A 19,357-nucleotide genomic window follows, 5' to 3' on the forward strand; every position below is an offset into this window, starting at 1 on the left:
GTTTGTGTGTGTATTGTATATGCTGTCCTGAAACGTGAGTCTCTCTTCCACACTTTGGCTCTGGAGTGCTGTGATTGCAGGTGTGGGCCACTGGCTGAGTTTTTGACTTTATGTTTGTTATAATTCATCAGGATTGACTTTTTTCCTGGTTATGGGATACAGTTCAACAGTCTAATGTAGGATTTCTTACATAGATGGGTTACAGAGAACTAAGATTCAGAGGCTTTCATTTCTACTTAAACATATTGCTACTATTAAACAAAGTGCTACAATGTGTTAGAAAGTAGAAATATCCCTAATATAATAAACAAAGGATAAAACTCCTATGTAACAGATTTAATAAACACACAAAAAGATCATCTAAGGGTTGAATTTTTTTCCTCTTAATTCTTTACAGCTTATCTATGTAACCATTGAAGAACTAATCTATATCAGGAAAATGTGGAGGACATTATAGAAATCTAACTTTAAAATTGTGTAACAATTTTATTTAACATGTTTACTATTTCATAGAGCAGTTTGTACTAGTTTAAATATAACTTTGTAATTATATTGAAATGAATTTCATTTTAGTTTCTTTGCACATAACCACTTTATAATCTAGTAAATATGTTTTGAGTCTCATGAAACTTAAATTAGGTTGGCTCTTTGCTGTTTTCTGTATACATTTAAGTGTTGCTTGTTTGTTGTGTTTCGGCATGCATGCACCACAGTTCACCTGGGCCTGTGAGCGGACACCTTGCAGGAGCTGGTTCTTGCCTTCCACCATGTAGGGCCTGGGAATCAAGCTCAGGTCCATCCCTCGCAGCACTAGGTACCTTTACTCACAGTTGTTTTGCTGGCTAAAACAAGGTCACATATACGTCAAAGGGGCCTCCACCTCTCTATGTAGCCATAGAAAACCCTCAACCTCTGATCCTCCTGCCTCTATCTCCCAGTTAAGTGCTTGGATTACAGTATGCACCACCACACCCATCAAATTCGATTAGTTCTTATCTTTAAATGAACAGTTAATAAATAACTGTTTAATAACTGTGGACACCTTTGGGCTCAATGACTTAACTGATACATTTCAATAAAGCCACTCCTACTGATTAAGATGACTTCTGGTGCTAATGCATTTTGTCAGTAATGCAGATTGCTTAAATAATCATGTGTTTTTAACCTCCAAGTCTCATAGTGTAGTTTCAGAGATAACTATAATTCTGTTTGCAGTTTAGCTTGGGAAATATAATTTAGGAAAGGTTGACACTAAAACTAAAGAGCCACTAAATTTACTCTCTGTAACTTTAAAGCACAGAAGTTTATTCAAATACCAAAAGCTTTTCAGCATCTACTGAATGTGGCTCTGTACATGGACTACGAGAATGAAATGGTGAGCCAGAGACATGGTTTCTGATATTATAGACTGCTTAATCTAACAAAGAATAATAAAGTAGGATTGAGTTAGCTGCCGTAGAAAAGATCCAACACTTAAATAGCTTAAACAAGGCTGGGTGGTGGTGGCGCACGCCTTTAATTCCAGCACTCGGGAGGCAGAGGCAGGCCTGGTCTACAAAGGGAGTTCTATGTCGCCAGGGCTACACAGAGAACCCCTGTCTTGAAAAACAAACAAAAAAGCATCTTAAAGAAGATGGAAACCAATCTATTGCTCATATAATATCCAGTGTGACTCTATTGTATTAAAAACTAAGCGTGCTGCGTTATTTTTTCCTAAATTATTGCCTGCAGCACATTGTTCAAGTTGACTCACACTGCTGTGTTTTCATTGTAGTCAGTAGACAATGGGCAGGCCAGGGTCTGCTCCCTGTCTGTCGCACAGAGGGAGCAGACACCAAAGTGGTGTAAGTTGGTGTGAAACTGCAGCTCTGTAAGCACTTCCGAGAGATATCCAGGATGCTTGACATAGATGAGCAGACTGAGGGGGACCACCGAGAAAGTGAGACTTCACTAAAGGGAAGTAAGCTCAGATGGTGGGGCTGATAGGAAGGAATTAGGACTTCATAAGAGGAATCTAGTAATACGAAACCATTGGCAGCAGGTGGAACTGTCTGTGTAACTATTAGCTATTCAAGTGGTTGGCACACGTCTTTGCTAACTTGATGGCAGTTAGTTCTCCATTTTGCAGACGGGAGCACTGGCAGTGACCAGGGAGAAATGACTTGTCTTGGGCTCCACAGGCAGTGCTCTTAAACAATTACCCGTGTGCAGCACCGTGCTAACTCCGTAATCTCAGGTTCTCATTACTCCTTACCGTACTCCAAAAGTTAGGTGCTGCTTACCATTTACTAGTTCTCACGGCTGAGGAATGCCAGCATTAGATGTGATCACAGCAATAAGATCAGTGAGTGGCAGGGCCAAACGCAAACTTGGCACTTTCTGCATCCAAATCTTGGTCTCCTAAGCCACGCGCTTTTAGGCTGTGTTCTTAGAGGTAGATGTAGGTTCAATAGGAATGAGAAATGTTCTAATAATTGAAGTTATAAAAGGACTAGAACTAGAGATGATAACTTTCAGCTACTGTGCTGGCTAGTGTCTTGTCAGCCTGACATGAGCCAGAGTCGTTTGGGAAGAGGAAAACTCAACTGAAAAGATGCCCTCTCCAAACTGACCTGTGGGCCATTTGCTTGTTTTGTGTTTTTTTTTTTTGTTTGTTTGTTTGTTTGTTTTTTGTTTTTTGAGACAGAGTTTCTCTGTGTAGCCTTGCACCTTTTCTGGAACTCACTTGGTAGCCCAGGCTTGGCCTCGAACTCACAGAGATCCGCCTGCCTCTGCCTCCCGAGTGCTGGGATTAAAGGCATGCGCCGCCGCCACTACCACCACCCGGCTCATTTTCTTGTTTTAATGACTGATGTAGGTGGGCCCAGCTCACTGTGGGGCATTGGCACCTGTGGGCAGGTGGTCCTGGATGGAATAAGAAAGTAGGCTGATGAGGAATAAGCCGGAGCAGCCTTTCTCCATGACCACTGCACCCATTCCTGCCCTGGCTTCCTGGGATGGTGCACTACGAGCTGTAAGAGGACATAAACCCTCTCTTCCCCGAGGTGGATTTGGTCATGATGTATTATCATAGCAACAGAAACCCCAGCTAAGACAGCTGGTATTTTAGGAGATACTTAACAAGGAGCTTTTTACTATAGTTTTAGAGGAGATGTGTATATAAATTAAATTGCTTGACCTTTAAGAGTCTTCTTCAGTCTTGAGAGCATATGAAGTTTTATTTATTTTTTTTAATGTGTTTGGGTACTTTTGCCTACATGTCTATCTGTGTGCCGTATGTGATCCTGGTACCTACAGAGGCTAGAAGAGGGCATCGGATTCCCTGGAACTGGGGTTACATGTAATTATGAGCTACCATGTATGTGCTGTGAATCAAACCTGGGTTCTCTGAAAGAGTAGTGAATGCTTTTAACTGCTGAGCCATCTCTCCAGCCCTAAGAGAAATTTTAAAAAATTACTTTAAGAACTTTATGTGTATGGGTGTTTTACCTGAAGGTATGTATGTGTATCAAGTGCATGCCGGTACCCAGAAGACAGATGAAGATTTTGGAGCTCTTAGAATGGAGGAACATGGTTGTGAGCTGCCATGTGGGTGCTGGAATTGAAACCAGGACTTCTGGGAGAGTAGGCACCTTAGCCCCTGAGCCATTGCTCTGGCCCTGCCTATACATTTTTTGTCATAAACATATGATAATTTTAAGTGATGTATTTAAACTTACAAGTAAATTGGTAAGGCTGCTATAATGCAAATGTTCTGATGATAAGTCATCCAGTTTGTAACAAGGTATTTGGATTGCTGGTAGAGAAATCTAAAATCAAAACTGTTCATTATTTGCATGTGCTTGTATTTTTAGCATGTTTGTAAAGCACTTGAGGAGTTATACAGTGTTCACTGCTCAGCTGCAGATGTGTTCAACTTGGATTCCAGCACTGAAGAAAAATTTAGCCGACACCTAATATTTCAGCTCCATGAGGTGGCATTTAAAGATAACATTCATGTTGGTGAGTACCTTTTAAGAGACCTTAGTTATATTAAAAACGTGTATTTTCCTTCCCCTCTTCAGATTTTCTAGGTATTCCCTGCCCTTTATGGTTGCTTACCTAATCTAAAAAGATGCAGTGAGTTTTCATGATCGGCCTTAGCTCTTGACCTGCTGTTCTAGTCCAGGGAGTTTAACCTACTCAGGATATCGGTGGCATTAGTTCCTCTTACCATACACGCGGAGATGAGTATGCATGTGCTGATACTGCTGGTTTCTGTTTCAACAGGATTCCTTTGCAGTTTTCTGATAAGTCAGGAGAGGTCTTATCGTTGATATCCAATATCTGTATTTTTGACCTTTGCTTCAGCCTTACATGAGCCTTAGTTTGGGGGCTTGGGCCCTTGGTCATATCAAGAAGGGCTTATTGTCCAGGAAGAACTTTAGAGCTGCCGTGACGTTGGGGTGCTTACACCTGAAGGTGTAAGCAGAGTATTTGCCCTTGGACAAAATAAAGGCCAGGATATAAAGTGAAGTCAGTCCAGAGAACATGCAACCAGGCCAGGTGGGAACGCCTAATCTAAGTTTAAAGAGACCCAGAAGTCCTGGTGTTCATCAAAGCAGTAGTAGCCTTAGGCTAAAGAGTGTTGGCTAACGTTCTTGTAGTAGGCAACCCATTTCAGAGGTACAAGTGTCTCGGAACTTCACAGCCACCTGGAATAAGAGCTGTGGACATGGTCACTGAAGGACTGGCATAAATAAAGCTCGTGCTGGGTCACGGCGAGCTTGAGTGCTCGCTCCTCACCTCCCGTGTTAGGTGGCCCAGCCTGACTCTTCCTCCCATCCCTTCGCTCTCAGCAATTGCAGACTCGGGCGTGGGTCAGTCTTTATCCTCTGTCAGCACCTTTCCTGATCACCCACTGTCATGGCCGCGATTATCATCCGCATAGATGACTAGGATCTTTGTATTTAGCCTAGATTGTTCTAGACACCAGGTTCCTGCAGCAGCGTCCCACCAACATTTCCACTCAACATGTCCTTCCCAAGCTCCCTCTTTCCCCTAAGAACTTGCTCCTCCTGTGATGTCTGTCATTGAGTGGCATCAGTCACCACCGTCCAGTGCACAGGTTGGTGTGGTCTTCAACCTCGGTAGGTCTCCACCTGACTATCTGGTCAGCTAGCTAGAGTGGTGTGATTATAGCACTGTGCACCTCAGACTCTTCAGGGGTCATTCTTTGCACTCGGGGAAAACAGCACCCACATGCATAGTGAGATTCACTGTACTCGGACCTCATCTCTCCACTCCATCCGTAACTTAGTTCCCACCCCAGCACATTTCCCTAGTGCGTGGGCCTTTTTACACTTTGTTGCTGCGCTGAACTCCGGTTCAGATGGTCTGTCGAGACACGAACATCTGAGACCATCCGAGGAGCTGTTCTGTCTGGCCAGCTCTAAGATTTAAAAGGCCAGTGTTCCGGGTTGCAGCATCCAGCGTTACTATGTGAAAGCATTTGCCACCACTTCCTAGGGTGGTTTCCTGTTTTCTTGTCTCCATTCTGTGTAGTGTGCACACATGTGTGGGTGTGTTGTAAACATGTCCACGTGTGTGTGCAGGTGCACTCACCCTCGTGGGCACATGTAGAGGCCAGAGGTGGCATGAGGATGTCTTCCTCAGTTACTCTCCCACATTATTGCTCTGTGATAGGACCATGAAGATTGCCGTTTCAGCTAGGCTGGCTGGCCAGCAAGCCCTCTGGATCTGTCTGCCTGTTTCTGCTCCCCAGCACCAAAGTTACAGGTGGCACAGCCATGCTTGGCCTTTCTTATGTTTTCTGTAGTTTCTGGGAATCTGAACTCAGGGCCTCAGGCTGATGCTGCAAGTACTTTACACATGGAGCCACCTCCCAGTTCTGCTTACTGCTTCTTAGTGGCAGGGACTATTGTTTATTTCCTGTTTTCATTGTTCAGCATGTATTGTTATTAACAATATTTCAAATATTAACAGCAATAACAAATGGAAGTGGGCGTTTGATAGCTGTTTGCTGAGCGAATGCGCGGATGATAAGCAGAGTCTGAAGACAGTCCTGAGGAACTCTTTCTTCCTGCCCTGTGACTGCTGACAGAAGGCTGCATGTTGAGAGTCTGTCTAGCTAGAGGAGAACGGGTAGTTGCTAGTACCCAGCAGCCTCTGCGGCAGATAGCTTCTGAAAGCAGATCACATTATGTCCGAGTTTGGGGGTAGAATTTCATGGTACAGACAAGAGTAAGAAAGCCTTTCCTGTCACAGAGGACAGCCACAGTGAGAGCAGTCAGACTCACAAACAGGCTGTCATCCCAGGCCGTCTCTACAGCCAGAACACAATTCAATGCAATACAAGTTAGTCCACCTTTCCCCCTCCTTTCCCCTTGCTTGGTGTTCCTCTTTATGAGACTTCAAGTTCCTGTTACCAGCCTTGCAGAAAGGGGAACTGAGTCAAATGGGAGCGAGTAGAGAACTTGATCTGCACTGGGCACTTCACCACAGATCAGAGAAGAGAGGGACACAGCAGGATGTGTGCTGGCAGCCAGAGTGCTAATACTCAGGCTGGCTGGCTGCCATCTCCTCCTGCCATGTTAGCTTCCTGCCCTGGGTCAAAGGCCCGGCTGCCTCGGTACTGCCCACGCAACCATTTTGGCGGTCCAGTTCTCACTGCTCTTATTACTGGGGCTAGGCAGATGGAATCTGAAGTTTCCAGGAAAGTCAGCTCTAGCCATTTATGTTTATATTGTTTCATAGTCCTTTGATACACACACTGTATCTTGTTAACCAGTGTTACCTGCTCTTTTTCGTTCTGGAAATAATCACACCTCTGTGTTATTTTTTTTCATCTTGTGTTTTTTAAGCTTTTGCTTTCCTTTTAATATTCTAGTGCTTCCTTATTTATGTACATATATATATATTTGTGTGTGTGTGTGTGTGTGTGTGTGTGTGTGTGTGTGTGTGTGTGTGAACCTGTGCCACATGAGGTCAGGTGCCCTTGAGGCTGGAGGAAGGTGTCAGATCCCCAGAAGCTGGAGTTGCACCAGTTGTGAGCTGCCTGTCAAGGGCGCTGAGAACTGAGTTCTGGTCCTCTGGAAGAGCGGGAAGCGATCTCCACTGCTGAGCCATGTCTCCAGCTCCCATTTAGTTTGTTTGAGACAGTCTTGCTGGCCTCAAACTGGCTCCTGACTGGTTCCTACGAGCTGGGGTAGCATGCATGTGCCATTATATCCAGTTCTAATTTCTTTTAAGATGCTAAACATGTATCAGTCATGGTGACACAGGCCAGTAGTCCTAGAATGAAGGAGGCCAAGGCAGCATGATCCCAAGTTCAAGGGCATCTTGGGGCTGCTTAGCAAGACCCTGCCTCAAAAAAGCAAAACAACTTGTATTTGTTTCTTTGCATCGGAAAGTCTTGTTTAGAGAAAGAAGATTTTGAGTGTAAGGCATGTGTGTATTATGACATATAGATTCAAGCTTTTTTCATATTTAAAGCAGTTAAGCCCCAATTTACAGTTCTAGAGAAGTTTTTGTTACATTATTTTGTATATGCAGTTTTATATACAGAACAACATAATAGCTGAATTAGTGCTTGGTTTTGTGGTGTAAATAGTCCCTGTGAATTTGAAGAAGTTCAGTTGTCTCACCAATTTTCCAGAGTGCAGATAGAACAGAGTCTTAGGGAGATGAAATACAAACATCTGTGAATTAATTCCAGATGTTTGAGGGAGCTATGTGGTTGGAAATAGCCTTGGGACTCTCAACTTGAGGGTTCTTGGGGCATGGGTGGCCGCTGAGTGGGAAAGGACAAACTCATGAGACTTGGCCAGCCTGCCAGCTCCGGGGGCATGTGGCAGACCCTCTGTGTGCTGTCCCTGTCTCTGCGTTGGTGTCCTCGTCCTTCAGTCACTGACTAGAAGTCATTTCGCTCCATGTGGAGTAGCCAAAGTGGACGTCCCTGCCGGCAGCACGTTAGGCTCTGGTCGCTATTAGCAGCATGTAAATAATGTGTTTACAACTGACGCCCTCCCAGGCCAGGGGACGCTGAAAAAATAAAAGATCACCCAAGTGGAAGGACGTGGCAGAGGAGACCGACTGCAGTTTATAGCAATCACTTGAGAGAAGCTTCAGTGCACAAAACTGTTGTTTGTAGATACGCATCTAGACATAAGTTACAGTCTACAGAAAATAAGATTAGATTGGAGTCTTACAACTTTTTCTTCTTAGGTAATTTTGTGAGAAAAATTTTGCAACCTGCTCTTCACTTAATTACCCAGGAAGATGAAGATAAGATTCCAGAGGCAATGGGCCACGAAGCTTCCTGTTTTTCAGATGTACCACTAAAACAAGAGATTTCAGAGGCCTGGCAGCAGCACAGCCCGGATCTTTCGTTTTTAGTTGTGAAGAATAACATGGGGGAAAAGTGTCTTTTTGTAGACTTAGGTAAGTAACATCGGCACCATCAGCGGCCTGAGTCCTCTGTAAAAGGCAAGCCGGTGCCTGCTTGGGCATGCTTAGGTTCTGTAATCCCTTTGGAATGGGTTTTCGCTTGTTGAGTGAAAACATCAAGATTCATCTTTTACTTTGTGGTATCCAGTTACCTCAGCACCATTTGTTGGAAATGGCTATCATTCCCTACTGCTCAGCAGGACCGTTTGCCATCAATCCAGAGTCTGCACCTATTTCAGACTGTGGTCTGTTCTGTTGCTCATTCTGGCTTTCATTTCTTGGGCTAGTACTGATACATGATAGGGTCCCCCGTTTCTTTAGTATTTCCTCATTTCTTGCCATGTTTTATAATTGTCTGTAGAGAAATCGTACACACCTTTTGTTAGATTTGTTATAGATACTCTGTTGTTTGTTTGTTTTTGTTTTTTGGTGCCTCCCTTTCTCTGGGGTGTTCTGCCCCAGTTCTGGGATGGCTCTCAGTCACAAATGTTATTCCTGGCACTTTGTCCCGTTCTTCTGTTTGCTCTCATTTGAAGAGCTGCTGCTCCAGAATCATTTGGTTAGCTCTCTGCCTGGGGCCTTCTCTCATCTTAAATCAGCTCATCTTAATTTGTATATTGCTTTAATTTTGTATATGAGAAAGAATCGTCTTTTCTAGAAATTCTGCAGAAACATAATATTTGCTGACCACAAAACTAATCATGGAAACATGGATTCATTTTTAAAATTAATTTTTGATGTAGGAGTTTATACAAGAAACAGAAACTTTCGACTGTATCGATCATCCAAGATAGGAAAATGTGTGGCTTTGGAGGTTGCTGAAGATAATAGATTTATTCCAGAACAGTCAAAAGACGTTTCTGAGGAAAACCAGTATTTCCTGTCATCCCTGGTGAGCAATGTCAGGTCTGTAGAGCAGAGTTAACCATCCTGTATTTATGTAAATAGCATTGCATATTGCTAAAATGTGAATCGTATAAATTGATTCTGCCTTAAGAAAAAGAAAGTTTGTTTTTAAAAGTCTCTTCCCTATATCTGAAAAATAATAGCAAGAAATGTTTCTAACAATTCAATTTCCTCTTTATGTCTTTTTTATGATTATATTTAATGTATTCTAAAATTCCAGTTAGTCTAAAATGATCACTTTATAAAGTAGAAAATGATATTTGCATTGTGTTTGAAAGTGTAACTACCACTGTCTCAATTTCTTTCCACATATACACATATACATTTAGAACTTACAGAGCTCCCTAATCAAAACTATCTCTTGCCTTGGGTATAGCTAGCTCATGGTTATAGCGCCTGCCTGGAGTACTCAAGGCCCTGTATTTGATCCACTGCCCCAAGCCCCAGAAAATGTGCTTTGACTGGGATCATTGCTCATATGGTTATGTCACGTGATTTCTTTTCTAGTCACCATCCTATCACAAATATTTGCCAAGTTAATAGTTTGCCAGCAATCATAAGTAAAACTTTTAATGCTACGAGCTCCCGCACTACAGTGGCGTGCCTTATTATCAGGTCTGTTGTCGCACACTAGGTTTCTATGTGTTGGTCACCCATTCCACTTTTACTGGAGGGGCAGTTTGGTCAGCTCAGAATGTGGCTAGTACCCAGACCCGTCTGCAATCCTAGCTCCCGGGAAGTGGACACGTAAGGACAAAGAGCTCAGGATCACCCTTGGTTACATAGTGAGTTCAAGGCCAGCCAGACTACATGATACCACCACGTGTTAACCCTTCATCACCCTGCCCCCCCAAACCAGCAAACACAAGCAAAGTCCTAAAACAAACAAAAGTAGTTAACAACTAGACTAAACCCCATCAACTTACTGTGTTGTTTTTGCCCTTTACCTGCCTCAAAAGGTTTTGCTTTGGGGTTTTTTGTCTTTTAAGACAGAAACTCACTGTATAATCTGGTGGGCCTGAAATTCACTATATAAACCAAGATGGCCTCAAATTCACAGAAATCCACCTGCCTCTGTATCTCCCCAAAACTTTTTTTTAAAAAAAATTCTGTAGAAATTAATTTTAAGAATAAATATTAAGTTGGGTGTGGGTGGCGTGTGACTTTAATTCCAGTACTCAGGAGACAGAGGCAGGCAGATCTCTGAGTTCAAAGACAGCCTGGTCTACAGAGCAAATTCCAGGACAGCCCGGGCTACTGCGAGAAACCTGTCAAAAAACAGACAAACAAAAAAGGAATAAATATTAAAGGATGTTTCTCTAGGAAAAGTTTTGTGTAGTGGGAAGATACATCCCCTCTCACCACATAGCTCTATTTTGTTTGGGTTCCTTTGACACTTCTCAAAAGTAAGATCAAAGACTTGTAGCCCTGGCTGTCCTAGAACCCACTCTGTAGACCAGCGTGGCCTTGAACTCAGATCCATCTGCTGCTTCTGCCTCCCGGATAATGGGATTAAAGGCGTGCACCACCACAGACCAAAGGCTTTTAAAGTGGGAGTAATGGCCTTCCTTCCCGGTTGTTGAATTAAGTTTGGAACATTCACATAACCCTATCACATCCTACAACATCACATCCTACAAGCCACAACAGTGGCTACATGCATTGGGGCAGTGTCTGCACTTGTGGACGGGGCGCAGCAGCGCAGGTCTGACTCCTGTGTAGTTGCAGTGCGGCCTCACAGCGCGAGGTCCCCCTTCTAGGACCCCAACCCGTGCTTTGCACAGCCATGGGAATGCCAGGCATTTCTCTTCTGGAGCGGAAGGAAGGCCAAGTTCTCCATGGTTAGTGTGAACTTCGGACACACACACACACACACACACACACACACACACCCCGCCCTGTGCTCTCATTACCCTTTTCTTCCATGTTCATAGCTTCCAAATCCTAACAGAAAGTTCAAAGGTCTGTGTGTTTGGGAGTAGAACTATGCTTCCCATCATCTCAGTTCCCTAGAAGCCTTGGATTACTCTGTAACGAAATTAAACACTCCCCAAATGACTGTTTAAAGGAAATGGTTGGTTTGTTTGTCTCCTTTTCTGTTGTATGTGCATTGGTGTTTTACCTGCATGTATGTCTGTGTGAGGGTGTCCGAAGCCCTGCTTCTGGACTTACACACAGGGGTGAGCTGTCATGTGGGTGCTGGGAGTCGAACCCTGGTCCCCTGGAAGAGCAGCCAGTGCCCTGAACCATCTCTGCAGCCTCCAGGAAACTTTTCTAATTGGCGTAATCTTACATGCTGAGGTAAGACTGGCACCTTGGGCGGTAACAGTGAAGGCACGTGGGACCGCTTCCTCTCTCTGGCCATCTCACATTAATTCTAACGTGATGATGTTACTTTATTTCTTTCACACGCTCTCCTCAGGTTCTCAGACACGTTACGGATCCTCACATGTGACACGCCTCAGACTAAAAGAAAGCGGACTGAGTATTTTAACAGCACCGGCACGTCAGGTAACTTTAAGCAAACAATTTCACATTCCAGTTTAGGGACCTCAAATCTATTTTGCTTTGAAAGTCTTACATTTTAAGTACCCATATCTGCTGATCATCTTAAAACTAGTTCTAGATTCCTGACCAGGTTGGACATACTATAAAAAATGTCATGGGTGTTTATTAGTTAAAATACCTGATTTTCATTCTGTGGTATTTAGAGAATATATAATAATGCATTTGATATAGAACAAGCACATCAAAGTATGACCACATAATCTGGCACCCCATTTTTTAAGAAGTATTTTCGTGGTGGATGTTTTGCCTACACGTTTGTCTGTGCAAACTGTGTGCAGGTCTGGGGCCTGTGGAGGCCGAAGGAACCACCGAGTCATCTCTCTGCCTCCGCTCTCCCCTCTGTCCACACACAAAGAAGGTGGATTGCTGAGAGGGCTCAGGCTAGAAGCATTTGCCACCAAGCCTGACAACCCAGATTCAGTCAGGGGCCCCTGTGAAAGTCGAGAACTGACGCCCACAACTTATGCTGTGTCCTCCACACTCAGTCTGTGACACACACACACACACACACACACACACACACACACACACACACTAAATTAGTGTACTTTTTAAAATTATAGGTAACTACTACCGTGGTTTCCTGTTTAACTTTGCACTCCTGCAAAGGTGTTCCACGTATGAGTTTATCGTTTTTTGCCCATTCCTGTACTGAAGAACATATAGGGTTTTTTTTAAGTTTCTAAAGTTTCTTATATAAAGCCTCCAATAAATACTTTTATTCACATATGTTGGCATATCATTAGAATAGTGAAAAACTCCAATCTAAGTATACAACAGAATTAGATGACATACTCCTTAACTACAAAGTTTAGACTTGAAAGGCCTGTATAATGTGGAGGACACCCATTGATGGTGGTAAGAGAAAAAGTAGGTCCTAAAATTACAAGTAGAGAGCACTGCCCTGGGTTCAATAGGTCCCCTGTTGCTACAACAACAACAACAACAACAACAACAACACACATACACACACACACACACACACATTATATGATTACAAGCCTGTTAAAAACCATGGGCAACATTTCCTGTGTTTATTTCTTCTGATTGTTTAAGATGTATTTCTAGACATTGTCTGGGAGTTTTTTTTCTCATTTCTACACTGAAATATTTCCCAAAATGTCTCCAGTTATATATTTAACTATTTTAAGTGAAATTACAACTTCAATTTAAGAAAACTAGATTTTCCTGTCATTAATCCCAGCACTCGGGAGGCAGAGGCAGGAGAATCTCTGTGAGTCCAGCCTGGTCTACAAAGTGAGATTCATGATAGGCTCCAAAGCTACACAGAGAAACCCTGTCTTGAAAAAAAACCAAAAACCAAACCAAAACAAAACAAAACAAAACAAAACCCTAAATGAATTTGTGAACAGATCATCCTAAGTTATGACAGTAGATTCTTAGATATAAAATAAGTTGTTAGTGTCCTCCAGTGAGAGACCCAGGAAACACAAATGGAGTTCATGATTTCCTGTTCCCTGAGGTGATGGAAGCCCTTGGGGTACTCAGTAAGGTGTTGCAATCTTACCTAGGAGGAGGCATCTTGGAGGGAGACCTGTACCACTCTGCTTGGTAAAGCACACCAGTTGCTTGTGGTAGTCAGGACAGTAGGTAGTGTATGGCCATTTTTGTAGTTTGGGTGTTCATGCTTTCCCCCTGCTCAGACAAGACGGCAGAGAGGTCTGTTTTTGTCCTGAATCCTTGTGACCTCAGAATGGCCTCAGTATCTACGTACTGACGTCCGGTGGGACCGTTTGTGTTTAACAGCAAAACATCAAGGCTGAAGTAGGAGTCAGGCCAGCTGGAGGCAACGAACGCCCAGGCTCAGCCAGGAGACCTGTGGTGCCACTTCTGGACTGAGGGTCTACCCTTCCTCCCCACTTCTGGGCCGAGGGTCTACCCTTCCTCCCCACTTCTGGGCCGAGGGTCTACCCTTCCTCCCCACTTCTGGGCTGAGGGTCTACCCTTCCTCTCCACTTCTGGGCTGAGGGTCTACCCTTCCTCCCCACTTCTGGGCTGAGGGTCTACCCTTCCTCCCCACTTCTGGACTGAGGGTCTACCCTTCCTCCCCACTTCTGGGCTGAGGGTCTACCCTTCCTCCCCACTTCTGGACTGAGGGTCTACCCTTCCTCCCCACTTCTGGACTGAGGGTCTACCCTTCCTCCCCACTTCTGGGCCGAGGGTCTACCCTTCCTCCCCACTTCTGGGCCGAGGGTCTACCCTTCCTCCCCACTTCTGGGCCGAGGGTCTACCCTTCCTCCCCACTTCTGGGCCGAGGGTCTACCCTTCCTCCCCACTTCTGGGCTGAGGGTCTACCCTTCCTCTCCACTTCTGGGCTGAGGGTCTACCCTTCCTCCCCACTTCTGGGCTGAGGGTCTACCCTTCCTCCCCACTTCTGGACTGAGGGTCTACCCTTCCTCCCCACTTCTGGACTGAGGGTCTACCCTTCCTCCCCACTTCTGGGCCGAGGGTCTACCCTTCCTCCCCACTTCTGGGCTGAGGGTCCACCCTTCCTCTCCACTTCTGGGATGAGGGTCCACCCTTCCTCCCCACTTCTGGGCTGAGGGTCCACCCTTCCTCCCCACTTCTGGACTGAGGGTCCACCCTTCCTCCCCACTTCTGGACCGAGGGTCTACCCTTCCTCCCCACTTCTGGGCTGAGGGTCCACCCTTCCTCCCCACTTCTGGGCTGAGGGTCCACCCTTCCTCCCCACTTCTGGACTGAGGGTCCACCCTTCCTCCCCACTTCTGGGCTGAGGGTCCACCCTTCCTCCCCACTTCTGGACTGAGGGTCTACCCTTCCTCCCCACTTCTGGACTGAGGGTCTACCCTTCCTCCCCACTTCTGGACTGAGGGTCTACCCTTCCTCCCCACTTCTGGGCCGAGGGTCTACCCTTCCTCCCCACTTCTGGGCTGAGGGTCCACCCTTCCTCTCCACTTCTGGGATGAGGGTCCACCCTTCCTCCCCACTTCTGGGCTGAGGGTCCACCCTTCCTCCCCACTTCTGGACTGAGGGTCTACCCTTCCTCCCCACTTCTGGGCTGAGGGTCCACCCTTCCTCCCCACTTCTGGACTGAGGGTCCACCCTTCCTCCCCACTTCTGGACTGAGGGTCTACCCTTCCTCCCCACTTCTGGACTGAGGGTCCACCCTTCCTCCCCACTTCTGGGCTGAGGGTCCACCCTTCCTCCCCACTTCTGGGCTGAGGGTCTACCTTTCCTCCCCACTTCTGGACTGAGGGTCTACCCTTCCTCCCCACTTCTGGGCTGAGGGTCCACCCTTCCTCCCCACTTCTGGACTGAGGGTCCACCCTTCCTCCCCACTTCTGGACTGAGGGTCTACCCTTCCTCCCCACTTCTGGGCTGAGGGTCTACCCTTCCTCCCCACTTCTGGACTGAGGGTCTACCCTTCCTCCCCACTTCTGGGCTGAGGGTCTACCCTTCCTCTCCACTTCTGGGCTGAGGGTCTACCTTTCCTCTTTGTCTTTTTATAAAAACTAGCCAGCATTTGACCTCGTTGAAGTCTCAGTCTTAACTGCCTCCTTCTGGCACAGCAAGAGCCCGAGAACTGAGACTAAGGCAGCTGCCGATGAGGGAGGAAAGACCCTTAACTGTCTGAGATCGTAGTTGGATCAGTATTTTTTCAGCATTTAACTGTTCTCGTTTGTACATGCTCCTCTCTGTTGCAGTCGAGTGCATTGAAGGTTTTCAGTGTTCCCCGTACCCTGAAGTCGACCAGTTTGTTCTTTCTCTGGTGAATAAACACGACATCAAAGGAGGTAAGGCTTGGCTTACTTTTTAGTAACTCTTACACGACAGAGCGATAGTTCCTTGAGCAGCAACCTTTGCATTTCAGGAATTCGGCGTTGGAGCTACTTTTTCCCAGAAGAATTACTCGTTTATGATATTTGCAAATACCGCTGGTGTGAAAACATTGGACGAGCCCACAAAAGTAATAATATTATGTAAGTAATGTTTATTAATGGCTTGTGCGCCTTTAACATATATTGAAAATACTTATAATTTAAAAACAATGTTGACAATATAAAATCATTTTTACAATGTGTAAATGTATGTCCTGTATAAGGTGTAAAACTATATGAATGTATGTCCTGTATAAGGTGTAAAACTATATGAATGTATGTCCTGTATAAGGGGTAAAACTATATACTTAGCACTGGCTGATCTTGCAGAGGACCCAGGTTCGGTTCCCTGTGGGGAGATTTAACACTATGCAAAAAAATGCTTCGGGTTTTACTTTTATTAGTTAAGACTGTCGAGTTTCCTCCTGATTTTGAAGTCTGCTTAGTTTGGCATGTTTCTTTTTTTTTTGTTTTTCCAAGACAGGGTTTCTCTGTGAAGCTTTGCACCTTTCCTGGATCTTGCTCAGTAGACCAGGGTGGCCTCAAACTCACAGAGATCCGCCTGGCTTTGCCTCCCGAGTGCTTAGTTTGGCATATCTCACTGGTGCCTGTGGAGGAACTGGAATTACGGACTGTCGCTGTGGGCTGTCGTGTGGTGTTGGCAGCAGGAGCTGACGTGCTCTGCACTGCTGGGCCGCCCTCCAGCCCCAGCTAACGCATCCACTTCTTTTGTTAAGATTTGTCTGTCTTGCCCAGATTGTCAAAGCTGCTGGGAAACATCCATAATCTTAGTTTTAGTGTGTGCTGCACTTACTGCCTAAAAGTATTTGTATCTGCTTTATCAATTTTGCAATAATTTAATTAGTCTTTGAATTTTTTTTTAGGTTTTCCTTTTACTATTTCTTGTATTTTATTGTTCATTTTCCAGGGTGTCATTAGTCATTTTTCTTTTGTAACATAAGGTCTAAAAACTATAAATTTCCCTGTAAAGATCACTTTAGCTGCTTTTCACATAATAATGTAGTATTTCTGGTTGCACTCAGGCCTACACATTTTAAATTTCCATTATATCCACTGGAGCTATTGGTTACTTAGAAACGTTTTTATTTTTAAATTATGGGTTTCTACTAGCCACCTTTTTATTTGCAATATTGGCCTTGTGGTTAGAGAATGTGTTATATATAAACCAAGTCACTTGAAGATTTAGTCATTTTTACTTTATGAGTGTTTGCCTGCTAAGTGTTTGTGTACCACATATGTGCCTGGTGCCTGTGGAGTCCAGAAGGCATCGGCCTCCCTGGAACTGGAGTTACGGACAGTTGTGAGCTGTCATGTGGTGTTGGCACCAAACCTGGGTCCTCTGCAAGAGCTGCATGTGCTCTGCACTGCTGAGCGATCCCTCCAGCCCCAACTAATGCATCTACTTCTTTTTTAAAAGATTTATTTATTTTTATTTCTGTGTTTGTTTATGTGTACCTGCGTGAATTTATGTGCACCATGGGCATGCAAGTGCCCTCAGAGGGTAAAGGATCCTCTGGAACTGGAGTCACAGGAAGTTGTGAGCCAGCTGATGTGGGTGCTACAGACTGAACTGGGTCCTCTGCCTGAGCAGTGAGCTGTCGCTAATACTAAGTCATCTCTGCAGCCCTCAGACCAACCCTTTTACATCTGAGGATGCTCCGAGTACAGCTAGCATGGAGTCAGTCTTCATTAGTGGTTTGCATGTGATTACAAAGAGCTCCTTCACATGTGCCTGTTAGATCAAGTTTGTGAACTGCATTGGTACTGTTCTGTTGATATTTTCTGCATCTTTACTGATATTTTGGTGGTTAATTATCTGTCGATTTCTTTTTTTTTTTTTTTTTGGTTTTTTGAGACAGGGTTTCTCTGTGTAGCTTTGCGCCTTTCCTGGAACTCACTTGGTAGCCCAGGCTGGCCTAGAACTCACAAAGATCCGCCTGCCTCTGCCTCCCGAGTGCTGGGATTAAAGGCGTGCGCCACCACCGCCCGGCCTATCTGTCGATTTCTAAGAGAAGACAATGTTTTATCAAATCCTTATCAAAGAATTTGAGAAGTTCACACAATGTATAGTTTTTTTTTTTTTTGTTTTTTACAAATAAATGTGTATTCCAGGTGGTGGTGGCGCACACCTTTAATCCCAGCACTCGGGAGGCAGAGGCAGGCGGATCTCTGTGAGTTCGAGGCCAGCCTGGTCTACAGAGTGAATTCCAGGACAGGCTCCAAAGCTACAGAGAAACCCTGTCTCGAAAAAAAACCTTTAAAAAATGTGTATTTTTCTTTTTTCCTTTTATTGAAAATAGATTTTTTTCTCTCCCTTAATATATCCTGGTTGTGGTTTTCCCTCCCTCTACTCCTCCCAGTCTCTCCCCATCTCCCTCCCTTCTGGTTTGACCCCTTTCTGTCTCATTAGAAAATCAAATAGGTAAGGGATAATCATAAAATAAAATAAAATAAAATAAAATAAGATAAAACAAAATCACATGGGAATAGGACAAAACAAACAGAAGGAAGAGAGGACAAGAAAAGGCACAAGAAACAGATGTAGATGCAGAGACCCATTGCACTCTCAGGAATCCCATACAAACACTAAACTAGAAGCCCTATGGAAAAAATATACATGTAGGGTGTCTTAGGTAGGATTTTAGTGCTGTGAAGAGACACCCTGACCATGGCAACTCGTATAAAGAAAACATTTAATTGGGGTGGCTCACTTACAGTTTCAGGGGTTCAGTCTATTATAATCATGATGGTGAGTATGGTGGCGTGCAGGCAAATGTAGTATTAGAGCTGAGAGTGCTACATCTTGCAGGCAACAGGAAGGCAACTGATTGTCACACTGAGGAAAGCTAGAGCAAAAGAGACCTCAAAGCCTGTCCCTACAGTGACACACTTCCTCCAACAAACCACACCTTCTAATAGTGTCACTCCCTTTGGGGTCCATCTTTCAAATTGCCACTTAGGATAAAAAGAGAAAAAAATATATAAATAAAACAAAAATAAAAGATAAGAAAAAATTTAAAAAGAGGAAAAGCCCTGACATGACCTTATGAGACAAGGAACCCCCAAAGACGCTGTTGAGTTCATTTTCTGTTGACGTCTACTGCTGGGCATGCAGCCTACCCTTAAAAGTGCTTTGTTTCCTCTTTGAAAATTCCTTGGGGGAAACTAAATTTTCATTTGTGAGTGGTCATCAATTGGTGATAGCTTCTGGGTTAGGGATGGGAGCACGTGTCCACTTCTTTCAGCTCTAGGATCCCGTCTGGTGCAGAACCGGTCAGGCCCTGTGCATGCAACCTCAGTTCCTATCAGTACATGTGGGCATCCATCCTTATACAATGTATTAGAATCAATCATATTCCTACTGATTCCTTCCCCCAATCCTTCCAGATCAATCCCCACCTTCCTGCCTTCCCATATGTTTCTGAGTTTGGAGTCCTCTGCTGGAGTGTAGTTGACCTACCAAGAGCTACACCCTTACAGAAAACTGGCTCTTCCCTCCTCCAGAAGCCATCAACTGTCCGCATCCCTCATCCAGGGGTGCCGACTGGCGAACC

At 44.7% G+C, this 19,357-nt stretch overlaps 2 protein-coding genes across 2 annotated transcripts in view; one reads left to right on the forward strand and one right to left on the reverse strand.

Annotated features, from left to right (window-relative positions):
- Nucleotides 1-13,965, reverse strand: part of Casp3 (caspase 3) — a 49,124-nt gene extending 35,159 nt beyond the window's left edge. Inside the window, exon 1 of the mRNA XM_042262448.2 lies at nt 13,451-13,965. The gene's annotated coding sequence lies outside the window, so the exon portion shown is untranslated. The remainder of the gene's footprint in view (nt 1-13,450) is intronic.
- Primpol (primase and DNA directed polymerase) overlaps nt 1-19,357 on the forward strand; it is a 35,864-nt gene that overhangs the window by 11,790 nt on the left and 4,717 nt on the right. The window contains 6 exon segments of the mRNA XM_042262444.2: nt 3,855-4,002; nt 8,227-8,442; nt 9,192-9,354; nt 11,777-11,865; nt 15,609-15,698; nt 15,776-15,884. Of these exon segments, the coding sequence (XP_042118378.2) occupies nt 3,855-4,002; nt 8,227-8,442; nt 9,192-9,354; nt 11,777-11,865; nt 15,609-15,698; nt 15,776-15,884 (815 nt within the window).

The sequence above is a fragment of the Peromyscus maniculatus genome, chromosome 17, assembly GCF_049852395.1.
Source record: "Peromyscus maniculatus bairdii isolate BWxNUB_F1_BW_parent chromosome 17, HU_Pman_BW_mat_3.1, whole genome shotgun sequence".
Taxonomy (NCBI): Eukaryota; Metazoa; Chordata; class Mammalia; order Rodentia; family Cricetidae; genus Peromyscus; species Peromyscus maniculatus.